This window comes from Narcine bancroftii, chromosome 5, assembly GCF_036971445.1.
Source record: "Narcine bancroftii isolate sNarBan1 chromosome 5, sNarBan1.hap1, whole genome shotgun sequence".
In the NCBI taxonomy this organism is placed as follows: Eukaryota; Metazoa; Chordata; class Chondrichthyes; order Torpediniformes; family Narcinidae; genus Narcine; species Narcine bancroftii.
Window position 1 is genome coordinate 225,390,315 of NC_091473.1, and position 27,262 is coordinate 225,417,576.

Below are 27,262 nucleotides of genomic sequence, written 5' to 3' on the forward strand. Positions count from 1 at the left end.
ACGCCCAAGAACTTAAATTTGCTCACCCCCCTCTACCTCTGACTCCCCCAATGGTTGCTGAATTGTACACATCTGGTTTTCCCTTCCTGAAGTCAACAACTAGCTCTTTGATCTTGGAGACATTAAGTTTAAGGTTATCGTTGGTGCACCATTTGGCCAAGTTTTCATGGTCGCAATGTCCTGGTGAAATCTTTTGCCATATTTGTCACAGAATGCACCAAGATCAGTTGGGAAGAAGCCCAAGTGTGAATCCAGAACAAGAATTTTCAACAACGTGCTGCACTTCACGATTTGTGTGCTTGATGTAGACTTAAAAAATGACAGGAAATCACAAAAATAGGTTACAGGTATTTCCTGACATATGTCCATTCTGACAGACCGGTCGGATCTCGAAATGAACGCAAGTCGGATATATGTTAACCTCGGGTCTCCTGTAGTAGAGCATATACTGTGGTGTCAATCTGCTGTAATTTTATATCTTTTCATTTTATTTGGTCATAGTATGGATGGCTGTAAGTCACGTAGGTCACAAGATGGGGACTTACTGATTAAAAACAGTATGTGATAGGAAATTTTCAAGGTGATTTTTGTGATCAGCAGCACAAAATCCATAAAATACATCAAAAAAAAGTGTTCAGAATCAAAATCTTCATTGTCCAGTGTTAAAGTACTTGTAAAGTGTTACTAATCTCTTCCATGAACAGCTTGTTATTGAGCCAGAGTGATAGGCAATACTGATTAACAGCAATTGCCCAGTTGTTTGCTTTTTTCCCCCCTTCTTATGGAGTAAACAAGTAACATTCAACACCCTTCAGTATGTGATACAATTTCTGTTTACAAAGAACTCTGGAAAATAGTTTGGTGCTTCTGTTTAAACTCTGAAATGTGGATCATCTGTGCTGATGACATTAACCCAGAAGGAAACTACTTTGGCTGCTTGATCTAAAGTCAAAAGAGACACACTGGAAATACTCTGTGACAGGACTTGTTGAAATATTGAATTGTTGTGACTGTTGATATCAAGTTCATACTGGCATTTTTTTTTTGCAGAGTACATGTGTGTCTTTCTAACCCTGAAAATTGTTTGCCTTGAAATGCCCTATTCAGTTCTTTTGAAAGCCCTGATGTAAATATGTCTACTCCCCGTGCATTGGACAGTTCCTGAGAGATCTGTTTAATGTTCCTTTTTTTAAAATTTCTTCCTCTCACTCCTTTCCATTACTATGGATCATGTTCCCTTGCCCTTGAACTACCTGCAGTGAGAAGGACCTGACATGTAAAACTGTAGCAAAATCCGTATCCACTTTCTTTGCTGCAAGGGAACACTAATCTTCTTTGGTCAAATCTTCAAGCTGCAATCCTTCATCCCTAACCATTGCAAGTAAATCTTTTGCATTTTTTATATAATCTCTATTGCTTTCATCAAATGGAGTAGACTGATTTGGCAATAATTCCTCCATTGTGGTCTGATCAGTAATTTTTGATATACATTTTTAGTTTTCAATTCATGAAATGATTGTCCAACTGTAATTTAAAATAGTTTCATGTTCTGCTTTTTTTTTCTCTTCAGGACTCCTATAGGAAGCAGGTAGTGATTGATGGTGAAACATGTTTATTAGACATTCTGGACACAGCAGGTCAAGAAGAATATAGTGCTATGAGGGATCAGTACATGAGGACAGGAGAAGGGTTCCTCTGTGTCTTTGCCATAAACAATCATAAATCATTTGCAGATGTTCACTTGTACAGGTAGGTGGAAAGATTATTCTTTATTTAGCTTTTTTTTTGAAAAGGTTACTAGCAAGTGTATTTAAGTGCCAGATTACTGCCTGTCCCACATGATCCATTAAATCAAAATGCAAGAGATAAACATATCTAAAAACCTGCTTCTTGTGTCTGTTTTATTATTTTAAGAGTTAGGGTATTGTTTGAAGTTTGACTGAGTCCAAGTGTGTGAAGTTATTTTAGCAGATTAATTAATTCCAGTAAAAGTAATCAACATACACCTGAAAAGACTCAAAAATACATGTTATTAGAAGGCAAGAGAAAAGGCTTAGATTCCTTGTGTATAGGATGCCATTGGTGCTCTGTGGTTAGTAAGGGATTATTTTAGGTGGTATTTGAGTGGGGGGGGGGGGGGAGGAAAGGTTGAAAACCACTTCTATAGAGTTTGAATATAATTGTAGAAACAGCATAATGCCAAATTGTCTGGGTGAATTGGGAGATTTATTTTCAAAGTATGGCAAATATTGAAAGAAGTTTCAAAATTATCAGTGAAAATAATTGATGTTGACAAATAATATCATGGGAAAATTGGTTGATTAGAATAGTTAAGGGCTAAGTGTTAGGATGTGGAGAAAAGTTGTGGAAAAACTGGCAAAGGACCAAAAATTAACAAGAGAAAATAAAGGTAATAATTTAAGTAGTATATTTAAAAAAGATGGTGAATGTTTTTAAAAACTTCCAAAATGTCCTCTGTAGAACTAAAAAGGTCACTCTAAGTTGTTATTAAATTTGATAATCAGTGCAAATTCATAATGTTACAATTTTTGTGTGCTTGGTAGTCAGGACACAGGATAAAAATAATAAATAAATTGTTGCATTGGCTTTTATAAGTGGCAGGCAATAAAAATCAAAAGAATGTTGTTCAATTTGGTTAGATAATTGGTATGTGGGGAATACTGTAAATTGTTACCTGATATTTAAAATTGTTTATGTACATTAACTTTGACTTGATTGTATGTGATACACTCACAGTAAATTTTACTTGAAACCCAGAAACAGTGTTAAAAATGAGTTTATTATTGAACACAGGTGCACAAATGAATAAAGGGTTATCTTTTGTTAATTTTAGGAGCCAGGGGAAAAAAATAGTCATTAGACCTGGTTGAATAATCAAAATAAAATGGAATAAATTTGTAATATTGGTGCATTGGGCTTAGAACCTAATATACAGTAAATGTTTATATATTCAAATTTAATTTGAATATTTTCAGATAAATTGGCAGTACTTGTTTGGTTTGTGTTTAATAATTTGTGCAAGGATGAACAATATCCAGATGGTCAAATATGGCCTTCGTGACCAATGTATGTGGGAATAAAATTAGAAAATGTTAAATGGAGCTTAATATCTAATGCATTAGAAAGTAAAATTAAAGCTTGATATCCATTATATTGTAGATATGAAAATGTGTCAGGTTGACTCTTCTACAGCTAAATTGAAAACATTACCTTATTTGCCTGAATTGTGAAATTTTTGTCATTTTTTTTTGCCCAGCCTCAGTACAGTAAACTTGTCCACCATCTATTTTGGTACTCCATTGGTTTCTTTCTTTGCTCATCTAAGAAATGCAATTGATTCTAGACACCTTTTGAAATATGAGTAACGTGAACATGTAATGAATTTTAGTTTGTTGTTTATTTAGAGAGCAAATTAAAAGAGTGAAGGATTCTGAAGATGTCCCCATGGTCTTGGTGGGAAACAAGTGTGATTTACCTTCCCGGACTGTAGATGTAAAACAAGCACAGGAACTGGCTAGGAGTTATGGGATACCTTTCATTGAAACCTCAGCAAAAACAAGACAGGTAAGCTAGATGAGAGTGCTGGGAAAGACTCATGCTAAGGTAATAGATGAATCAAATCAATTACTTTCAGTATTTCAATGTTAACTAAGGATGTATTGAAATAAAAAAGATACAGGTCATTGTCATTTGGCAGGTGGGTCCAAAAGTGGCAAATGATTGAGAAAAATGTTTGAGGCAATGCTGGTTGGAGACAGTTTTTGAAAAAAATCTTCTGATTCCAGAAAATAATGGGTAGATGAAATGGTGAAGATTACTGTGTATGCATCTGGTCACTGTTGTAGAAGATTAATATATCAAAGGATACAGAGAAAATTTGAGGATGCTGGCAAGGTTGGAGAATTATAGTTCTGAGAAACCAGAATAAACTCTCTGGAATGAGGAAGGCTCAGGAGAATCTCAGTTGAGATGTCTAAAATTGAGAATCCTGGGTAAGGGGCAGGGGACACTTGAATCTTCCCTGAGCAGAGCAATTGATAACTAAAGGACCTGTACATAGATTTAACCAGGATAAGAGGTTAGGTATTTAGAATTTGATGCCAAATTTATTTACTTAAAGTTGCAAATCTCTTGAATTCCTTGTCCCAGAAGATTATTCAAAATCTGGAGAACTTGATCACCAAAGGTATCCAGGAATATGAAGATTGAGTATGAAAATGAACTTGAGATAGAGGAACATTCATTTTCTTGAATCTGGGTGCTGGCGAAAGCAACAATATGGACTATATCTTTTATTTGTTTTGAAAGCTGTCCTGGCCTAGCATCTGACCATAATGTTTCTGTTCTTATTTAGACACAGTCATCACCCCAGTCCTTCTGTCCCCCTTTCCACCTGACAAAGACTGAGGAGATACAAGTTGAGTCTGATCATGAACTCTTCTTTCATTAATGCCTTTTTACTTCTCACCTCAGAAAATATCATTGGGAAAGAGGTTAAGCAGCTGATCTCTCCATTCATGGTTGGTGGGGAAAAATACCTATTGCATGTTTGGAAAAGGAAAATTCTTGACAATATCAGTTTTGGAAAATGGGTACATTTGTATGAACCTACTGACAATTCATTTTTGACCTTTCACCATTTAATGACAAGAATCAATGTAACATTCATAATTATAGATGCTTGCAATTTTTTAAAATCTAAAAAAACGTGGAGCAACTTGTAGTCATGATGGGATGACTCCTGGATGGATGTTCTAACCATGTTGGCACATGTAGCTGCAATTGTGAGATCACTTCTTAGAGCTAACGAGTGATTATTGGTGCGTAAAAGTCTTAAAATTTACCTCTTTTTTTGGGAGGGGGGGAGAGAGAGAGAGAGAGACACCAAATGAAATGGGCAAACTGCAGAATTTGCTGTCCATTATTTTTATACTGCAACCAAATCTTCAGTAGCTTTTGCAGGAATCTTTGTTTTACATTATTCTTCCATATTTTGCCTTGAGTGTAGTGAGCTCTGTTGGCTCTGTAGAAGCATATGTACGAAGGTTCCATTTCTGGTTTGTACAGTTCCCAGTGCATCAGCAGTTGGGATGCCACAATTGAATTTATTCTTTATGGGCTAGCTCTTCTCTTCAGTAACCTGATGAGAACGTGACCATGTGGATGTTTGTTACAGTAGGACTGGCTTGGCAGCAATCAGATGAGATACTGACTCTGATGTTAGAAGAATTTGCATTTAGCTACTGCACACTCTGCATATGTGACTCCACCTTCGCAAAACTTTTGGGAGAAAAGGATGGAACATTTTTTTTAGCTGAGATCCAAATCTCGCTTGCGTTTCCAGAATTGCTTGTCTTTGTATGTACAAATGTCAGGCTCCACTGTTTTTCTATTCCGTATTTTCAAGTAGGAGATGTCATTTAGATTAATAACAGCTTCTGTCATGTAAAACATTTTTTGTCAAAATAGTTTAATATTGTAGGCAATCATTCTCAGCTCCTTGTTTCCCTTCCTGCTGGAAAGTCAGAAGCTATTCAATCTTCCTCTCAAACATACTTTTTCCTCAAGGTCTCAAATCTAATTTCTTAACCAACTAATCTGGTACTTTCTCTTACTTGTTTATAAAACTCAAGTTGAAAACTGCCAGAACACTAAACCAACCACATTTTCTGATTTCAAATGGCAATCTTACACTACCATATATTGGGGGAAAAAAGATCAATGAACTTGCCTGACCAATCTTTATTCCGTGCACTGGATTAGACTATACTTGCCTACATTCAATTTATATAAAAATGGAAACCTATTCTTGTCTGTCAGTTTGTGAAGTTCTGTATCCCTGTAAAATACTCTGTTTATTCCTCCACTTCCTCCTTGTTGGATGCTGACATCCCAGAACTCGTAACGAGACTGGACTTGTAATTCAAAGACCTAGCCTACCAATCCAGAGGTGTAACTTTCAAGTACCGTGATGACAAATGGGAAATATGAATTTAGTTAATCTGGAATTTTAAAAAAAAAATACTTCAACAGCAAGACCAGGAAACATTAAAACTGCTTTGTTTACTGTTCTTTTAAGGAGATAAATCTGCTGTTCTTAACCAATATACCCTATTTTTTTACTCCAAACCCACAGTAATTTTAGCTCTTAACTGTCCCCTGAAATATCCAATGCAACCACTCCGTTCATGGCCAATTGAGCATGGACAACAAATGTTGGCATATCCAGAGACACCAGGTTGGTGAATGGATAGAAAATACTTCTGGAGTTTTTAATGTAATGGAGTAATTTTGTTGTGTTTCTTGCTCCACCATAGTTAAAAATGTGTCTATTTCGCCAGCAAGATCACTGGATTTATGAGTGTAGTTACTATTTCAAGAGAGAAGGTGCTCAGAAAGCTGAATGGTCTAAGGGTGAATAAATCTACCGGACCAGATAGATTGCACCCTTGCCTCCTGAATGAGGTTGCGGTAGAGATTGTGAGGGCATTTGTAATGATCTTTCAAGAAACGATAGATTTTGGCATGGTCCTGGAGGATTGAAAAAACACAGATGTCAACCCACTATTCAAGAAGGGAGTGAGACACCAGAAAGATTATTGGCAGGTTAGCCTGATGTCACTGGTTGGGAAGATGGAGTCGATTGTAAAGGATGAGGTTACTGAGTATTGGAGGCACCTGACTGGATAGGCCAAACCCAGCATGGTTTGTTTAAGGGAAAATCTTCCTTGACAAACCATCAGTTAAAAACTTGTTAGAATGTGGTAGTTGGGGTGCAAAATTTCATACTGTGTTACAGCCGAGTCGCGGAACAGATGCATATATCAGAGTGCCCACGGATAATCAAATCCAAATAGCCCCCCTTCCCATTGCCCGACAGCCCTCCTTGGTGCGGGACGTCATGGCTGGGGTGGCCGGCTGCTCCAGCCCTGATGTCTCATGCTGGGGGGCTGTCAGGTGACTGCTCCTGCCTCGACTCAGGAGCCGGCATTTGCTCCATGGCACCGCTCCCCGCTGCGGACCTTTCAAGTGGCAGAACACCGCCTTCATCGCTGCCACCTGAACGTCCCTTTGCAGATACCTGCAGCCAGCTCTGGAGTCGCATTCTCCTGGTGATTCCACCTAAAACTAACAATTACAATGAAAGAAAGCAAGCACATTCTTTTAATATTGGTATTCTGAATTTTAATCAACTTATTTGCAAAGTTTGGGGTCCACAGACACCCGCGCTATAAGCGACTTCGCAGATTAATGAATCGCGTTCTAACGAGGTTTCTCTGTATTTGAATTTTCAGAAGGCACTTAACAAGATGCCGCACATGAGACGACTTAAGATAAAATCCCATGGTATAACAGGAAGCGTACTAGTGTAGGTGGAGCATTGGCTGATTGGCAGGAAGCAGAGAATTGGAATATAAGGATCATAATCTGACTGGCTGCCAGTTCCTAGTGGTATTCTACAGGGGTTGGTGTTGGGCTGTTTCTTTTAATGTTGTATATTAATTCTTTGGATTATGGAATTAATGGCTTTGTGGCCAAGTCTTGTAGATGATATAAAGGTTGTTGGAGGAGCAGGAAGGCTGCAGAAGGACTTAGACAGATTAGGTTAATGGACAGAGAAGTGGAAAATAGAATGTTAGAAAACAGACTTTTTTTTTAATGGGGAGAAAATTGAAAACTCCCAGACCCAAAAGGACCTGGGGGGTCCTTGTGCAGGATAGCAAGTAGCGTGTTGAGATTGTGATGAAGGCGGCAAATGCATTGCTGGCATTCATTTCAAGAGAAATAGAATACAAAAGCAGGCATTGATGTTGAGGCTTTATAAGGCATTGGTGAGAGCTCACAAAGTATTGTGAGCAGTTTTGAGCTCCTCATTTAAAAGATGTGCTGACATAGGAGAGGGTTCAAAGGAGGTTCACTAGGATGATTCTGGGAATTAGAGTTATATGTTTTTGACAGCTCTTGGCCAATATTCGTTGGAATTGGAAGGGGGGGGGGGTGAGATCTCATTAAAACATCGAACGTTGAAAGTTGTGGACAGAGTAAATGTAGAAAAGTTGTTTCCCATGTGGGAGAATCTAGGACAAGAGGCCACAACTTTAGGATGTGTAGGAATTTCTTCAGCCAAAGGGTGGTAAATCTGTGGAATTTATTGTCTCTGGTGGTTGTGAAGGCCAGGTCATTGGATGTATTTAAGGCAGAGATTGATGGGTTCTTGATTAGCCAGGGCATCAAAGGTTATGGGGAGAAGGCTGGGCAATGGGGCTGAATGGGAACATGGGCTCTTTTTCTGCTCTAAGTCTTATGGTCTTTTTTTAATATTTTATTTTTGTTTTTTTTCCCATAAATTTGCATAGAAAACTCTCCAATATTAAATAAATATATATTGTAAAGAAATAAAAACAAAATAATCCCTCTTCTTTCCTCCCCACCCCCCACCCTCCCAACAATATAAATCCTCACACTGTCAGGGCTCACATTTATGTTGATCATCAAAAATTCTATATATAGGGAAGTTACTTGCAGTTCTACTATAGTAGAATTTACTACTATCCTTTTAATTATTGTATTTATAATTACATTTGGGCCACTATATGATCAAAATATGGCTGCCATATCTTGATTAATGTCATATTTGTTTTTTTAAGTTGTATGTAATTTTTTCCATGGGTATGCAACTATTGAAGTGAAGGTTGAACTTGCAGCGAACCAGCCGGTGGTCAGTGTGGCATTCCGCGCTGGGCTTGACCCTGGAGCACATCTCGTTTGTCTCTTCCTCGCACCAGACGTAGTCCAGGAGGTGCCAGTGTTTGGATCGGGGATGCATCCAGGTAGTCTTCAGGCTGTCTCTCTGCTGGAAAAGGGTGTTAGTAAAGACAAGCTGCTGTTCTGTGCAGAGTTTCAACAGGAGGTGCCCGTTGTCATTGCACTTGCCGACACCATGCTTGCCAAGGATTCCTGGCCAGGTTTCTGAGTCTTTGCCGACGCGAGCGTTGAAGTCACCAAGGACAACAACCTTGTCAGCTGTAGGGGTGCGTTGGATGAGGTTGCGCAGATCAGTGTAGAACTTGTCCTTTTCTGCTGGTTCCACCTGAAGGGTTGGAGCATAGACACTGACGAGAGTGATACGTCGCTTGTTTTGAAGGGGGAGTCGCATGGACATGATCTGGTCCGAGTGGCCTTTCGGGAGGTTTTCGAGTTTGGAGGCAATGGAGTTCTTGACCATGAAGCCAACACCAGATAGGCGTCGTTCAACCTGAGGCTTGCCAGACCAGTAGAGTGTGAAGCCCGCGCCGTGTTCTTGGAGGCTGCCTACATCTGCAAGGCGGACTTCGCTGACAGTGGCTATGTCGATGTCGAGTCTGAGGAGTTCATGTACGATGAGGGGAGACCGATGTTCAGGTCGGTGGCTGTCAGCCTTGTCTAGAATGGTTCTGATGTTCCAACGTGCTAGCTTGAGTTTGTGTGCATCTTTTGAGGGGGAGGATGTGGACCTGTCTGCCGAAAATGTCCTCCCAGAATCACAGTGTGGCTTTCGTGCAAACAGAGGAACTACTGATATGGTCTTTGCCCTCAGACAGCTCCAAGAAAAGTGCAGAGAACAAAACAGGACTCTACATCACCTTTGTTGACCTCAGCAAACCCTTTGACACCGTGAGCAGGAAAGGGCTTTGGCAAATACTAGAGCGCCTCGGATGCCCCCCCAAGTTTCTCAACATGGTTATCCAACTGCACGAAAACCAACAAGGTCGGGTCAGATACAGCAATGAGCTCTCCGAACCTTTCTCCATTGACAACGGAGTGAAGCAAGGCTGCGTCCTCGCACCAACCCTTTTTACTATCTTCTTCAGCATCATGCTGAAACAAGCCATGAAAGACCTCAGCAATGAAGATAGTGTTTACATCCGGTACCGCACGGATGGCAGTCTCTTCAATCTGAGGCGTCTGCAAGCTCACACCAAGACACAAGAGCAACTTGTCTGTGAACTACTCTTTGGAGACGATGCCGCTTTAGTTGCCCATTCAGAGCCAGCTCTCCAGCGCATGATGTCCTGTTTTGCGGAAACTGCCAAAATGTTTGGCCTGGAAGTCAGCCTGAAGAAAATTGAGGTCCTCCATCAGCCAGCTCCCCACCATGACCACCAGCCCCCCCACATCTCCATCGGGCACACTGAACTCAAAACGGTCAACCACTTTACCTACCTCGGCTGCACCATTTCATCTGATGCAAGGATCGACAAAGAGATAGACAACAGACTCACCAAGGCAAATAGCGCCTTTGGAAGACTACACAAAAGAGTCTGGAAAAACAACCACCTGAAGAAACACACAAAGATAAGCGTGTACAGAGCCGTTGTCATACCCACGCTTCTGTTTGGCTCCGAATCATGGGTCCTCTACCGGCATCACCTACGGCTCCTAGAACGCTTTCATCAGCGCCGTCTCCGTTCCATCCTCAATGTTCATTGGAGCGACTTCATCACCAACATCGAAGTACTCGAGCTGGCAGAGTCCGCAAGCTTCGAATCCATGCTGCTGAAGACCCAACTGCGCTGGGTGAGTCACATCTCCAGAATGGAGGACCATCGCCTTCCCAAGATCATGTTCTATGGCGAGCTCTCCACTGGCCACTGAGACAGAGGTGCACCAAAGAAGAAGTACAAGGACTGCCTAAAGAAATCTCTTGGTGCCTGCCACATTGACCACCGCCAGTGGGCTGATATCACCTCAAACTGTGCTTCTTGGCGCCTCACAGTTCGGCGGGCAGCAACCTCCTTTGAAGAAGACCGCAGAGCCCACCTCACTGTCAAAAGACAGAGGAAAAACCTAACACCCAACCCCAACCAACCAATTTTCCCTTGCAACCGCTGCAACCATGCCTGCCTGTCCCGCATCGGACTTATCAGTCACCAACGAGCCTTCAGCAGACGTGGACATACCCCTCCATAAATCTTTGTCCGCGAAGCCAAGCCAAAGAAGAATGCAACTATTCATCTCAGCAGTCCATCATGTTGTACGTAGAGGGGAGTCGGATTTCTAAGTAATTGCAGTACATTTCTTAGCCACTGCCAAGGCTATTTTAACAAATAAAAATTGGAATTTTGTTAATTTATTGTTTATTTCAATAAAGTTGCCCAAACACATTTCTCATATTTCAGATTTTTATTTATGCAATTTCTAATATTGCACTCATCTGTATCTTGCATTTATAATTAACATCATGCTATCCAAATGCCAATTAGACCAACATCTTTCCATTTTTGCAACACCTAGATCCGACTTCTATCTTTCTCTCCCGATCTCTGTAAACCTGGTTTTGCACTTTCATTCTGGAGAGCATAGTACAGCTTGGTTATAAATTTAGGTGTATTCCTCAACCAAATCGTTCATTCCATTTCACTAATTTCAAGTGGGGCCAAACTTAGGAGAAAACAAAAATTCCTATGAGCTACTCCATATTTATTTTTTAATTGTTGAAAAAACTTAATCATCAACATATCCTATTCCTTTATCATACCATGAATTCAATATTTTGCTACCCAGATTCCTAATCAGCAATACATTTTTACATAATGGTATCCTCAGTGATATACCTGCTTTTTTTCCCCAATAAACTCATTTATTTCCTGCCATATTCTAATCATATGTATTAATATACTGTTATTTTTTTTAATTAACTTAACATTCTACTTGTAAATAAAGTCCTTCGCTGTCTCTTATTGAATTCAATCCCATTTGGATCCAAGAAGGGATTATCTTCTTCAAAAAGAATGATAAATGTCTTGCTTGCACTGATAAATAGTACTGTGTTTCTTAAAGTCCAGAAGTCTTAAGTCCTCCCGATTTAAAATCCCATGTTATCTTTTCCAATGAAATTTTCGTCACTTTGTTATTCCAGAGGAATTTAAAGTTTTTGGAATGCTGTTGTCTTTTTAAATCATCAAACCCTTTCCTTTGCTTAATCAAAGTAGTGTGGCGCTCTGACGAGCTGAAGTAAATCACTGCCACCACACCGATGGTCGTTAACAACTGTTTATATTCCAATTTAGCGCGCCCCTTTAAGGGCTGCGTGAGCTCAGTCATCTGGTGCATTGTGATGTCATAATTGCTGCCCAGGGCGCCCGCTGGAAGGGATGCTGGAGTCGAGAAGAAACCCCTGATGACGCCATCTCTTAATGGCTGCCCCGCCATGAGGCGATACAAGCGGGGCTGGTTTGCCATTAGGCTGTGCGTCGCCACAGTAGGAATAAAATCTTGGAAAAATAGTAATTTTTCATGATCAATTTTGGGTAGGTCATTTTTTTTTTTTGTTGCTTAGAGTATTCATATGCTGCTCCCAGAATTGTCTCCCATTCCTGGTAACTCAATAGTCTTACCAGGACTGGTTCTTGTTCCGACTCCCCATCTCTGCTGAGGTCCACTAGTCCTGAGGCCCTTTTTGGGCTTTCGCTCAATGTTCCTGGCTGAGTAGAAACTTCAATTTTTGTTTTCATCTGTCTTGGTTTCTTTGTACTTATTTGACCATTTTTTAGTGAAAAATTCTTAATTTTACAAATTAAAACATCTTTTTAATACTCTTCATGGTTCTCGCTCAAAACACAGCTAGGTCCTTCGTATGGCTATGCCCCCCTATGTTTATGGTCTTATTCTATGGAGAACTGGAACTTCCAGCAGAGATCAAATAATCTGGTATAGAATTTGTCTTTAATCTTTCTCCATAGTAAATTCAGTACTATATTGCCCACTGTGCTTTGAGGGCACATTTAGATGCAGTTGCCATTACTTTCTGTAAACAATATATATCTTCTTTGCAGCCTTTCCTTCTTTCCTTTGTTAATGTAAGATGTAAAAGGAACTGCCCATTTGCATAAATCTGTTGGAGCGGATTCTGAGAGATTTTGTTGTTGGCAGTCTCTTCTTTGTTAGGCCCCAGGCAACTCCATTTCTGTCAATTCTGAGCCACCTGATGACACCAGTGTGGGGACCTGGTTGGGGAGTACTTTTGCAGTTGGTGCACTCCTTCCACCATATTCAGTGGGCCTTTGCATTCCCAGTGAATGGATGTGAGCCACCTTACCTCCCCTATGCTACCAACACTTGCTGCAGATGTAGTCATCAGGAACCACAATGGATCCACCAACTTGCTCAATATTAATCTATTAGTCTAACATATTCTTCAATTTTATGATGCTGGTTCATTTACCTTGCCAGTGGATTTAGAGCCCACCTCACTGACAAAAGGCAAAGGAGGAAAAACCCAACCCCAACCCACCAATTTTCCCCTGCAACCGCTGCAATCGTGTCTGCCTGTCCCGCATCGGACTGGTCAGCCACAAACGAGCCTGCAGCTGACGTGGACTTTTTACCCCCTCCATAAATCTTCGTCCGCGAAGCCAAGCCAAAGAAAGAAGGATTTAGATATTTTTGTAGTGATACTATTTGTAGTATTTCTGCAGTGCTTTGAAGTGCTTGGTGTAGGTAGGCAAAGATTTGGGTTTATGGATTACTGCTGCCCAGTAAACAATGAGTTTCATGCATGGTTTGCAGACTTTGTCTTCAAACACTCTCTTTCTCAGACAATTGTGACAGAAAACATTGAACTGTTTTGTGATTAGGATTCTAATAATGTACTATGTATTCAATAAGCAGCATCAACAATAATTAACTGTCACAGGCAATTGTAAGATGTGACACACTCAGTTAACATGTATCTGGCCAATGTAGTACATTTAACATGCTACATATCTTTGTGGTAGTTAACTCCGTGTGAATGGTAAATGTTGTTGGCTAATTTTAAACATTTTCTGATGTGAAATGAACATTTCAGTTGATGGGATTTTACTGCCAGAGATTTTACTGCAGGGAAGGCTTGACCAAATTTCTTCAACACAGTGCTTATTGGGATGAGATTTGATAGTTTACTGGAGTTTGAAAGATCCACAAGAATTTGTCTATATAGACAGATTGTGTGTGCATGTAAGATTGGAGAAAATCTGCAGGTCAAACTACTTTATACAAATATAAAGATGCATTACCAAAGTTTCGATGAAGGGCTCGAGCCCAAATTGTTGATCATCTATATTTATCTTAGCTATACAGATATACTCTGCTTAACGAATAATTGCTTTATGAAAATTCACTTTTTATGAAGAAAACTGTTTGCTATCTGAAAGACATTTGAATGGGTTTTTGCTTTCACGAAAATAGCCTTTCATCGTAGTGAATGGGTCTTCGCTTTGTGCTATTTCAGCTTACGAAAGGTTTAATAGAAATGCTCAACTTCTGTAAAGCAGGGTATACCTATATAAAGTACACTTTTGACCTGCTGAGTTTCTCCTGCATTATCTTTTCACTTCATTCACAGTGTCTGTAGACTTTCATCGTTTACTCCATTAAAGCGATAATGCGAAGATGTAAAACAATTTAGTTGTCTATAAATACACACTACTGGCTGAACCTATATTTGTATACTGTCACTTTTTAAAATAAATAAATAAATTTTTAATCAAAAGATTTATGAATATATTTGTACTCCAAGAATCTAAATGAATATTGTCTTTATATTAAGGGAGTTGAAGATGCATTTTACACACTGGTACGAGAGATTCGGCAGTATAGAATGATAAAACTCAACAGCCAAGATGATAGAAACCAAGGTTGCTTGGGATTAAAATGCATCATTATGTAATTAGGTAAGTAATGCCTATTAAAGATCAGTTTAATTTAGCCAGTATATCAGAACATAATCCAGGCTGAAAAGATTTTTTTTCTATAGCTAGCATTGGTTTTTGTTTTCAGTGAAAGGTTGTTTGTACTATAGAAAATTAAAGTGCATTATTAGAATGCTAACCATCGAGGTCTGCAAATAATAGTCATTTGTTTGCACCACAAACCTCCGAATCAGAGCTTGAATTCTTTAGGCACAAGGAATCTTACTTTTGAATGCATTTTTAACATTGCCTGAATATTTTTCTAATGGGTAAAAATGGAAGATGCCAGAAAATTCCCATTGCTGCCCTCAGGTCCTTCTAATTTTAAAATTTTTTAAATTTAAACATACAGCACAGTAATGGGCCCTTTCGAGCCCATGCTGCCCAATTACACCCAGTTAATCTGCAGTCCCCGGTATGTTTTGAACAATGAGAAGAAACCGGAACACTTGGAAGAAGCCCACGCAGAAATGGGGAGAACAGCAAACTCGTCACAGACAGTGTGGGATTTGAACTCAGGTCCTAGTTGCTAGCACTGTAATGGTATAAGATTTGCGCCACCTGTGTCATCCAGATCTTATAAGAAAATACAGAGACTTGAATATTTTAAAGGAATTAACAACTTTTTTGAGGTCTGAAATGTCCATTGGACTTGCAGAATGTCCAAACCGTAGCTCAACCTGAATGTATTTGTGTGTCTCATTTTAAGGGTAGGGTAGGGTGATGTCGGGCTGCAAATAACTCGCAGCATGTCTGTTCTAACGAGTATTTTTGTATTTTTTTTTTCCTGTAGGTTATTGGATGCCTTCGATGTGGTCTGTAAAATAGACAAACAAAATCTGAGCAAAGATGGAAGAAAGAAGACCAAAATTCTTTGGTGTGAAATTGCTGACCACACCTGATCCCTTTTATATATTAAAAAAATCTGTTGAGATGTACAATAGGTTTACTAGGTACAGGTGCACTGTTTGCTCATTCTCTTTTTGTGCATTACACTAAGCATACAGGATTTGATTTTTATAGTACACTAACAAAGTTGTGTTGAAGGTATTTGATCAGACTGTGGTACATACTACTCTGATTGCAAACTGATTTTTATTTTAAATATAAAGTGCCTGTTTACTGTAACAAATATTTTGGCTGTTTTGAACCTTTGTGCTTACTCAAACTACCTACTTTTGTCAAACAGATTTTGTATGTGTAAACAAACTTTCTTTCATTCCGTTTGTTTATCTGGAAGTTTAGAATATCAGTATGTTGAGATGTGAATTGATAGTTCATGTGGGCATGCACACCAAGTATTAAAAGGGACACTCAGGCTAATAAAACATTGCAACTCTGCTCCCAGTAAAGATAATTCTGTTAAAATGTAGCCACAATTACCTACTATAGCAGATCATTGGATGTGATCATTTTTACTTGTGCCAGAAAGTCAAAAAGTGGATGTACCACGCTTGTTATATATTGCTCCGTTGCTAAATAATTGAAGCCCAGAGGTAGACTAGACTGGGTGTCCATAACCCTGATTTGGGAATTGGATATGATGTTTCAGCAGATATGCTCTCTTGTTAACTTCCCTGAAGTATCCTGCTTAATCATCGCATGTCTTGTGCGTTGAACAAGTAACAAAGGACTGGCAATCAATACAACATGGTTCCTGCATTATTTTGTTTTGAAAATTGGATTAGTTTTCTTTTGGAATATTTTCATGACTAATTTCTAAATGGTAACCTTGACCTGTCTTCTATTTAAAATTCCTTGTTGCAAAGGATCAAACCTTAGTTTTAACGCTTATTTTCATTGCAAGCTTACAAGGCTGAAGTTGATAATGGGCATTAATAGACAAGGGAGAGAGAAACATCAGTGCTTCATTTTTTTTCTCTCATTTTATTGTACTGGGTAATGTTCATTAGTTTTTTTTCAGTACATTTATTTCTTGCATTATCTAAGCAGCATTATCTAATTGTTTCAGGAATATAATTTAATGATAATTGTATGGCAGCTGGAAATCTAAAACAAATTTATTAGAAATACCATCAAGTCACTATTTGTCTGACTTTTTTTTAAAAGATAATTTAAAACTTGCCTGCTTTTTGTGCAGAGAGGAAGGGAAATCTTTTAAGTCTATTTTAAAAACAATCAATGAACCCTCCTGGGTTTTTCCTAAATTGCTTTGAAACTATAAAATTAAGACAAAATATAATTGGTTGGGAACAATGTTTAATTGAAAGCCATCTTTATTGGTTGAAACTTTTTAAATATTACAGTGTAATTTAGTGTAGGTGATATAATTAAATGCCATGTAACTGATTTAAAAAAAAAACAGAGCAATTCCATAATAGTTCTATGAGTGAATGTTTGATTGAGGAAGAGATTGTTAGCAAACTGAAATGATGTGGAATACTGAATACACCATGTGCACACTTTCTGATGCCCTGTGGCATACAGAGTTATGCATGTGCATAGCAAGTTTTTCAGTTACCAACTTAATGATTAAAATGTTCCTTTTAGATTAAATGTAATGTTCGTGATATGAGATCTCTAGTTTTTAGCGGGTTCTTGCTTTGTTTTGTAGGCTGGTGTCTTGCATGCACATTTGACTTACCTCAACCTCTAAGTTAGCAAGGCCTGAAGTGTGTATTGTCTAGCTTTTGACACGCTCCAAAAATTGGGGAGCTTATGGCCTGTAGAGGTACCTATACCTGGCAACAAAGGAGCAGAAGTAGGCCCATTCTGGTCTAAATTTGTTCTATTCATTTATTTTATATAAAGGTAAATAATCACAAATTGAACGACTTTCAACATGACATATTCTGATAACCACTGTCAGCCTTTCACCTGAAAAAGAACAGTCAGATTTTGCATTGAACACGATTGCTTGATCTCATTTTGAGTTTGGCCAATCTTTTCTTTATTGATTGTAATGCCCCTAAGATACTAAGTCTTAATATAGATTTAAGAAGATAATGTTTGATTTACTAGCAGTGATTTTTTTTTTGTTTGTTTATTCTTTCAAGTTTGATTTATTTTCCTTCCATTTACGCTTTAGAAGTGGCTCCTCATTTGATCTCTGTCATGAACTGCACCCTGATCCAGGATATTCAGTAACACAGTGAATTGTTACACATTTATCACTGTGGTTTTCTGTTGAACAGACCTGGGAAGTCTGTTTCCCAATATTTATTCTGTGTAATCATACGGGTGATAAGTTGAAAATACTAATTTCATGTTGAACTGGAATCCTTAACCACTAGAGTCATAGTTGATGTTTCATTGTATTACGAATTGACTAATCCAATTCCACACATTGAGAGAATATCAATAGGAGTTGACAGTCTACTTTGCCAATCAAATGAGAGCGTCGCTATACTGAAAGCTAATTGCATGCACCCACCTATGCCCCAGAGCCCTCAGTAAATTTAGCTAATTTTTGTTAAGCTTATTAGATCAGAAGTTGAAGGCTCGTTTTGCTTGTCTATTTTTCTTTCAGTTGAAGTTGCCGATGACTCATTTGATTCACTAACAAAATCAAGGCACCAAAGTATTGAAAGGAACTGTTTTCTGCTCAGAACCTTCTCCATAAATTACAAAAATTCTAAAATAAAAGCAGAAAATATTGAAAACACTCAGGAGATGAGGCAGCATCTGTGGAAAGATAAGCAGACCAAACATTTTAAGTTGAAGGTCCTGGATCAGAACAAATGTTCTGTTTCATGAAATGCTGCATGTAATGTAGTCCTCTGCCTGGAAGCTAATAAATCAGACATTAGCTTTTTAAACTACATAGGTTTACTTGAAAATAACTCTGAAAGTTTCTGTATGTAACCTTTATGGTATTGTATGCAGTTGTGATTGTATTTAATGTGACATGTGTTTTCCAGTTTTGTTCAGTGTCCAAGTTGATCTCTTGAGCCTGATGACCTATTCTGATGTAATAAAACTATTAGCGTACATATAGTGGCAGGGGTTTTGTGATCGAAAGCCATTGATTTCAAATGTGTTAGATCTGAGAGCATTTTTTGGTTCCGTTTGCAGGAGTTGAGACTGAACATCCATTTGCAGATGCCTTTGATGTTTTCTGCCAATACATTCTCACATCTCCTCAAATCTATTGTATTCTAAAGTTCATAACAATTTTTTTATATTTAAAAAATGTTAAATTTAGTCGAAGTATAATTGAAAAGTTGTAAGTTTTTTCTTTAAGTGTATAGGGAATCATTGTACAGTTCAGAGACATAATTCTTTTTTAATCATCTCCATCTTGGGCTAGTTTAATGTACTTTAGAAGTGCTTGCATTTGGTATTACTTTAATATTTTCATTTATTCAGCTTTGGTCTGAAATTGTCCATCATTCTGAAAACTTTTCCGAAAAAAGATGCTTGTCTCTGACTTTTGAACAGGAATTTTTCTCAGTTATTCTGCGCATGTCCTGAAAACTTTGTTTTGGGATTTTCTTTGAGGACATATTTCCAAGATGCACTTCACCAAATAAGCATGTTCAATACATTTTAAGAGATTTGGGTAAACCTTGATGTAACTGAAAGTCTGCTTATTTGGAAAGAATTCAAGTGCACATTGAAGCTTTAAATTGCACTTTTTAACTCTGCAAGGTGGCTGTACTGTGAGGAATTGTGCAGAGTATATTGCAATTCTGGAGGCACATTCTGAATCTAGCAATTTTTTTTGAAAATCTATTTGGATTGTACCTTAAACATACAAATCTTTAATCCTTAGTGCAGATTTGTATTTTTGGTTCAAACAAATGCTCAAAATTAGCACTATGTGATGCCTTGCTACATTTGTACCCTGTACTATTTAAATCTTACCTTGCAAAGTAATAAAACTGTTATTAAACCGTTAAACCATTAAACTAACTGCACTGATTAACTTTCCTCTGCTTTCTCCAAAGATCCTATGTGATAACTTATGATTGGATATTCTGTCACTGTGCTGGATGGAGCTCATTAAAATTAGAGAAACTAAATCATCAGGTTATTTTCTACCCAGTACATTGTTAAGAAACTGAATATTGGCATCCGTTAATTGGATCCCATTAAAATCTGGATCACAAGGACTGAGCACATTACTGATCCAGATTTTAGGCTTATTAGCATAGCTTTTTCTTTTGTAATAAAAACCCTGAATATATATTTTTAATATTTCTGAAATTCTTCGCCATTCTCCTCTGCTTCTAGTCCATTCTCCAAAAAATACATTCAATAATTATAATCTTTAAAAAAAAAAATTAAATGTTACTGATTTCTTTTTCTGCACTCAGGGCTTTCAGATTTGACGATCTTCTGAGTGAAAGGAAGTAATTGAGTGTAGTCTTTAACAATGTAAATACTATATCTTTTTTAACTCCAACGCATGTCTTGAACCCAAGTGCAGGTTCGTAAATATGTGAAAATGGCTGGAAGTATATTTTTTGCATGTCACAACTGCTTTCTTCACTCTTTCTCCCTCTCCCCCCCCCCCCCCCCAAAAAAAAAGTCCACCACCTAAAATCTTGACCTTTGTAAATAAGATTTTAAAAACTGGGAAGTTTTCTGTTGATGAACTGAGCTCTTGGACAAAAGTTTAAAAAAAAATCAAAGCACTGGTGACCTTTGATTTCTTTATGGTCACGTGTTTCTCCTGAATGCAGGAATATTCGCCATGAGCCATTTTGTGAATTCAATGTAGTCAGACAATAAACAACATTTTCTGTAGATGACTGTTGTTTGTACTTGTCAGTTTATTAATTTGTTTCATTCGTAATTTCAGTGTACTTAAGGTTCTGACAGGTTATTTTTACAAACTTCTAATTCATTTTCAAATTATTTCTTCAATCCTGGTGCAAGTATCCTTACTAGGATGTAAACTTTGAATTTGATGAGAAGTAGAAGGAGTTGCTTTGATTCTCCAGTTTATTGGCAGCACAATGGCACAGGGAATAGAATTACTGCTTCGCTGCACCTTTAACCCAGGTTCAATGCTGATCAGAAGTGCTGTGGAGTTTGCACATACTCCCTCTGACTGCACCTCTTTCCTTTGGGTGTGTGTTTCCTCCCATATCCCAAAGACATGAGGGTTATTAGATTAATTGTCCTTGGTGTGTGGGTAAATTGTAAAATCTGGGGATAGTTAATGTGATTGTGGGGAAGAATAAAATGTATTATAGGATTACGGAAAATGCATGTTTGATAGTCTGCATTGACTGAAGGGCCATTTGATGAGTGACTGATCTTGTAATTCATCTAAATATTAGTGAGTGCTTATTGCAGACTTGTTCTTTAAGGCTTGCTGTAGACTAAAAGTTAAATATAAATTTAAAAAGCCCAAATTTTAGTGGAAATAATTAGTTTCAAAACTTCGTGATATCCAACTAATTGTATTTTTAAAAGAAAAATGACATAATGTTGTAGTGATTCCCAGTAACCATACATGATAGAAGTGATGAGTATATTTCCATTAAGGAAGGGAAGGGCCTTAGCTGTTTGATTCAGATGCCAGCCATGTTATTTCTATTAGGTAGCCAAGCTGGATGTGATGACAGACAGGGGGACCAAGGCAGTTTAATGATGTCATTATTGTATGGAAGTTTATTTGTAACGGAGGCATGGTAGTGGTGTGATTCAGTACAGATATAGTGATGCAGTTTTCTGCAGCTATGACCAAAGTCCCAGAGGTTTTGTGACCAGGTTAAGAGCAACTTGAGGCTGGAAGGGAAAGGACGACTTTTTGTTTGCGTGGAAACCATCAAAATGGTTGTTTGGTGGGAAGATGAATAGTCACAATGTGTAATAGTGCAGGCACATAACTAATTGAGAAATATAAATGCATTAAACAATTGGAAGGTAGATTTCTGGGAAAACCTCAATTTGCCTGATGACATTAAAAAACCTGTTAAACAAGAATAAGAAAAGTATTTAAAAAGATGAGGTTAATAATGTCAGGTTTGGCTAAATTTTAGCAAGGCATTTAGAAATAGAGAGGTTCATCGTCAAATTGTGAATTGAATTAAAAAAAAAATTAGACATAAAGCACGGTAACAGGCCATTTCAGTCCACGAGTCTGTGCCACCCAATTTACACCCCATTAACCTACATCTTTGGTATGTTTGGTACGGTGCGAGGAAACCAGAAATCCCAGAGAAAACCCACACAGACACAGGGAGAACGTACAAACTTATAACAGCCTAGGATTCAAACCCCAGACTGGTCCCGATTGCTGGCGCTGTAATGGTTCTGCGCTAATTGCTACGTCAACTGCTGCCTAAACAGGTCTTGGAGACCATGGTCAAAGAAATTAGATTGAAATGGCTAAACTAGACGCATTTCATATCCATCTACGGTAGTAAATAATTTAAATGGAGAGAAACTAAGAGTCTTAAGAGCAAGAAAGCAATTAATTTCACTGAAGAAAAGATACAAGACGAATTAAAGGGGACTAAAACTGAACCAATCCCCCTTACCTAACAGTCTTGCATAGCAAAGTTCTGAAAGAGGTAGCCATTTGTCAATCTGCAATGATCAATCTGAAATTCCTAGATTTGGTAAGAGTTCAAGGAAATTGAAAGGTAGTAAACTTGATCTCTCAGTGAAAATACAGAAAATGAAATTAATAGCCCAATATTGTGTTAGCAGAATGCTAGAATCTTATTAAAGATAAAAAAGATACTTGGAAAGTTGTACTATTTTGTTGCCTCCTGCCTAATTGTATATCGCAAATCTAATTTTTGAGGATGAATTTCCTGTGAGCTCAGCAATATAGTCTGGACTTGTGTGACCAAGAGAGCTCCAGTGAGATAAAGATGATAATGACTAAAATAAATCAGTTGATTAACAATGGTAGAGCAAGTGATGAGTTGCATTGTCATATTTGGGAAGTGATGGCATCCCATACCAAAGCCTAGAACTTTGGCTCAGAGTTTAAATTTATTTTTAAATTTAGACATAAACCACAGTAATAGGCCCTTTCGACCAATGAGCCCATGCAACCCAATTGGCCAACAATCCTGGGATGTTTTTGAAAAATGGGAGGGAACCAGAGAAATACACACAGACACGGGGAGAATGTACAAACTTCTTACAGACAGCACGGGTAATTGCTATCCTGATTGTGCTGCCGTTAAGATGAGTTGGAGTCCAAGGTTCAGGCATTGTTATGCATCAGATTAAGGGACAGTCTGGACAATAAATAGAAAAAAAAAAGCTGTTCTGTGTTTCCAATATGTACAGTTTTTACTTCAGTCACTGAGCACTTTATTCCAGAAAACTGTCTCACCCCTTAGATTAAGCAATGTTGAATTGGTCAGTTTGGAGGGTGTCAATACAAGGGCATAGGTAGACATCCAGAAGATGGCACTGCAGGAGGCTCAGTCCATTCAATAAGTACATGAGTTTTTATGGTCTATCTGGATGAGAGCGGTGACTGCAAGATGGATGAACAAAGGATGGAAGGATAACTGACAGCTGTGACACATGCCATAATCTGCAGCAAAACCAAATCTGGTGCAATAGAAGACAACAAAACTTCACTCCAGATATGAACGCTTTCCACCAGAACAAGGAAGAACCACTGAGGAACCCCATGTCCCCTGTTGATTCCCTTCTGCCAGCATCTGAAGATGGTGTGTGGGCTGCCTTCAGGAGAGTGAATCTAAAAACCAGTCTGATTGGAGTACCCACCCGAGTACTGAAAACCTATGCTGACCATGAATATTTCTATCATCTCACTGACAGGGCATGGAACCCACTATTGTACCTGTGCCCAAAAAGAGTGTGGTAATCTGCCAGTAGCAATCACATCCACAGTGATGGTGTTTTAAAAGCTGATGTTGAAGGATATCACCCACTGCCTGAGCAGTGTCATGGATCTGTTCCAATTTGCCTCCTGCAGCAACCGGTATATGGCAGATGCCATTTCACTGGCTCTACACAAAGCCCTAAAACACCTGGACAGCAAAGACACAGACATCAGGATGCTCTTTATCGACTACAGTTCGATATTCAATGCCGTCATCGCCTTAAAAACTGATCAACAAACTCCAAGACCTGGGGATCAATATCCCGCTGTGTAATTGGATCCTGGATTTCCTTAGTAAGGACATCTCCACCATGATATCAGCATAGGAGCACCACAAGGCTGTGAACTTATCGCCCTGCTCTACTCACTATATACCTATGACTATATGACAACACAATTTACAATGGTACTGATGACACCACAGTAGTGGTTGTATAAAAAGGGACCATAGAAGAGAGATTGAAAATGGCTAAATGGTGTACTAACAACAACCTCTTGCTCAATGTCACCAAAGCCAAGGATTTTTGGAAGTGAAAACCAGAGGTGTATGATAATTGAGGGACCAGAGTTGGAGAGGGTGAACAAATTTAAATTCCTGGGAGTCTCTATTTCGGAGGACCTTTCCTTGACCCAAAACACTAATGGCATCATGAAGAAAGTGCGTCAGTGCCTCTACTTCCTCAGGAGTTTGCAGAGGTTCGGTATGTCATCAGAAACCCTGGCAAACTTAGAACCATAGAATGCTACAGCGCATTCTTTAGAAGTGCAGTGGAAAGTGTGCTGACCGGCTGCATCATGGCCTGGTACACGGGCACCAATACCTCTGAGCGGAAAGCCCTGCAAATTGTAATGAACACAGCCCAGGACATCACTGGCAAAAAGCTCCCCACAATTGAGAAAATCTACTTGGAACACTGCTTTTGGAGAGCAGCAGCTATCATCAAGGGTCTACACCACCCAGGACCTGCTCTGTTCTCACTGCTGCCATCAGGAAAGAGATAGGTGCAGCGACTCACCCCACCAGGTTCAGGAACAGCTGCTACTCCTCCACCATCAGACTTCAAAACAACAGCCCCAATCAGAGACTCTTGCAGTGCAGCACAACTGATTATCTGAAATCGGATTCTCCAAAATCCTCAGTTATCTGAAATTTCTTTTGGAGCCGAACGGACAGGGGACGTCGGGCTCCCAACAGCAGCAGTAGCTGACCTCAGGCTCCCAGTGGCAGCAGAGACCTCAAGCTCCTGGGCAAGAGCGGGACCTTTGGGATCCTGGCATGAGCGGGGCCTCAGTTTTGGTGATCAGCAATGGCCAGCAATATTTTTTGGTAAGAATTAAACTTTATTTTAATGCTTAAAAAGCCTTAGCTTGTTGTTTGTTGTTTTATAAAACTTTACAAGTGATTTGCTGTTGCTACTGGGCTGTTTTAAAAAAGAAAATGACCAGTTCTCGGGGGGGGAGGGGGGAGTTTATTCGAAATGGGCCCAGTCCTGACCATTTTGGATAATTTGGGTTGTTTTGTATTTCTTACGTTTTTTTTCTACATTGCATAGTCAATTTGTTTATGTTTCTTTCTTTGTTTACATTTCTCTCTTTTGTATGTCTTTCTTGAGAATAATTTACACTACCGATAACAGTTTAGCCTCCAGGAAAGATAATCTCAGGGTTGTATGTGATATCATGTATGTCCTCTGACAAATTTGAACTTTGAAACTGATCACAGCACTTGTGGTACAGGGAGCGATTCTGGTGACGTATCGATGAATGTGGTGGTACTAGAGCATAGGATGGGTTTGAGGGTAAAGACTGAAGTAACAAGAGTAGATTAGTCCTGAAGTTAAACAGAAAGGTCTGCATTCAATGCACAAAAGTGCTAGAGAAACTCAGCAGGTACACAGCATTCTGAGGAAGTAAAGGGTAATCAACATTTTGGGCCTGCCCTTTGTTGAGGTATGGTGAAAAAGCAGACAGGCACCTGAATAAAAAGGTGGGAAAAGGAGAGGAAAGGGCAGGAGTACAGGCTAACAGGTAAGGTGTCATAAGTGGGAGGGTAGAAGAGAAAAAGAGTTCTGAAGGTCGGAACTGAAGATGAACGTTTGAATAGTGGGGGGGGGGGGGTCGTTGGGAGAGGAGAGGAGAGACTCAGTTGTCATTGTCCAATTTGGAACCACGGAGCAGGATTAACTGATGCAGCTAAAGGCACAATTTGAACAGCAGAGCCACAAAGGTGTTGGATCTTGGATAACGAAGACGTTTGCAATTTGATACCTGGTAAATAAATCTGGAACAGAGGTGGAGGTTTAATAATAACACCTTAAAATGGTTTAAGTTTGATTGCAAAGATATTGTTGAGATAAATGTTCTATGTTACAAGGAAGAATTTTCTGTGAAGGACATTGGGATATGCTGAATTAACCAAATTCTTTCCTTTCAGGTCAGGCAGATCAGAAGGTAAGCAGCAGAAATGAAAATTACAGGTATGATCTAACAGCCATTACAACTGTGGTTTGTAGGTGACGAAGGTTAGGATCAAATATTCCAGGTACCTTTTTGAAGAATTGGGTAAAATAATTCGATCAGATTTTAAAGGTTGGGACATGTGCAACATGGTGACTGAGTCACAGCTCAGAAAATCAAAACATAAAATCAATTTGGGGAAGGGAGGAGGGGCGTTAAGAATTAGCAAGAGACAGAAAATATTGGTGGGTATGTATATATAGTAGGTCTCCAAATAGTGTTGGTAATGGGCATAATATAGATCAGGATGTTAAAATTAAATGCAGCTCTAATGATCTTGGAGGATTTTAACCTTTAAGGTGTAGCACAGAAATGGGGCAAATACTACTGCTGCCTCACAGCTCAAAGTAACTCGTTCCAATACTGACTTGAAGCACTAACCTTCATTCTGTGGCTCTGTTAAGTCGCACAGCATTTTGAAAAATAACCCTTTAAATATCAAGTACTTACTTTCATTCATCCTATGCTGATCCCATTTTATCCAAATTCTGCAACCCCCCCGAGATGTTATAGCGGCATGTTACACTGGCCAATTCATCTGCCAACTTTGATATGTGGGAGGTAAACAGAAGGAACAAACAAGTCCTCTTTTTAGTATGGGAAGCTTTGGCTAGTGGAATTCTATAGGAAACAATTTTGGACTCTCTCAGTTCACAATTTATATATGAATGATTAAGAAGAAGGATTAATTTAGTTTATCCAAATAACACCACACTGCTGGTTGGAGAATAACTTGAGCTGTTGCATTTTCTGGAATCAGATTCCCCTTGAGAACCGAGTGTTCATAATTACTGCCACAGCCTGCTTACCCATAGTGCTGTGGTCATTGTTGTGCCCAATTCACTTCTGTAATGGAGTTTAATGAACAACAAGCGTAAAAAAGAATCATTCAGAATTCTTCACCATGCATCATGACGATTGCCCTTTGGAGTTCACGTGCCAATTAGAGAGGAAATGTTACCTCTCTGTCTATCAACGGTAGCATTTACACTGGTAAATTTATCTTCTACCTATAAATGTTAGACCATCAGATTTAGCCCGCTGTCTAGTATCTCACTTGGAGTCCAATCTTTGTGGGTTTTTTGGATTTTGGCATCTTATTTAACCCCGCAGCTTCTCTCAAACAATCCCTTGTCCCATCCTGATGCTAATCCACGCATACCCTTATGAGCTCAGATGATGGTTACTTGGCAGGGTTCAGCACGAGTCACTTAATATCTGA

General features: G+C 38.8%; 1 protein-coding gene across 4 annotated transcripts in view; it reads left to right on the forward strand.

The window, feature by feature from the left end:
* nras (NRAS proto-oncogene, GTPase) overlaps positions 1-20,449 on the forward strand; it is a 33,230-nt gene extending 12,781 nt beyond the window's left edge. For 2 of the 4 annotated variants that reach the window (XM_069941494.1, XM_069941492.1), the window contains 4 exons: positions 1,571-1,749; positions 3,426-3,585; positions 14,591-14,714; positions 15,526-20,449. In XM_069941494.1, the coding sequence (XP_069797595.1) occupies positions 1,571-1,749; positions 3,426-3,585; positions 14,591-14,710 (459 nt within the window). In that variant the 3' untranslated portion in view covers positions 14,711-14,714; positions 15,526-20,449. Of the gene's footprint in view, positions 1-1,570; positions 1,750-3,425; positions 3,586-4,375; positions 4,487-6,157; positions 6,260-14,590; positions 14,715-15,525 lie in introns of those variants that run through there. The other 2 variants (XR_011358390.1, XM_069941495.1) reach the window with 2 other exon arrangements.
* The last annotated feature ends 6,813 nt before the right edge of the window (positions 20,450-27,262 follow it).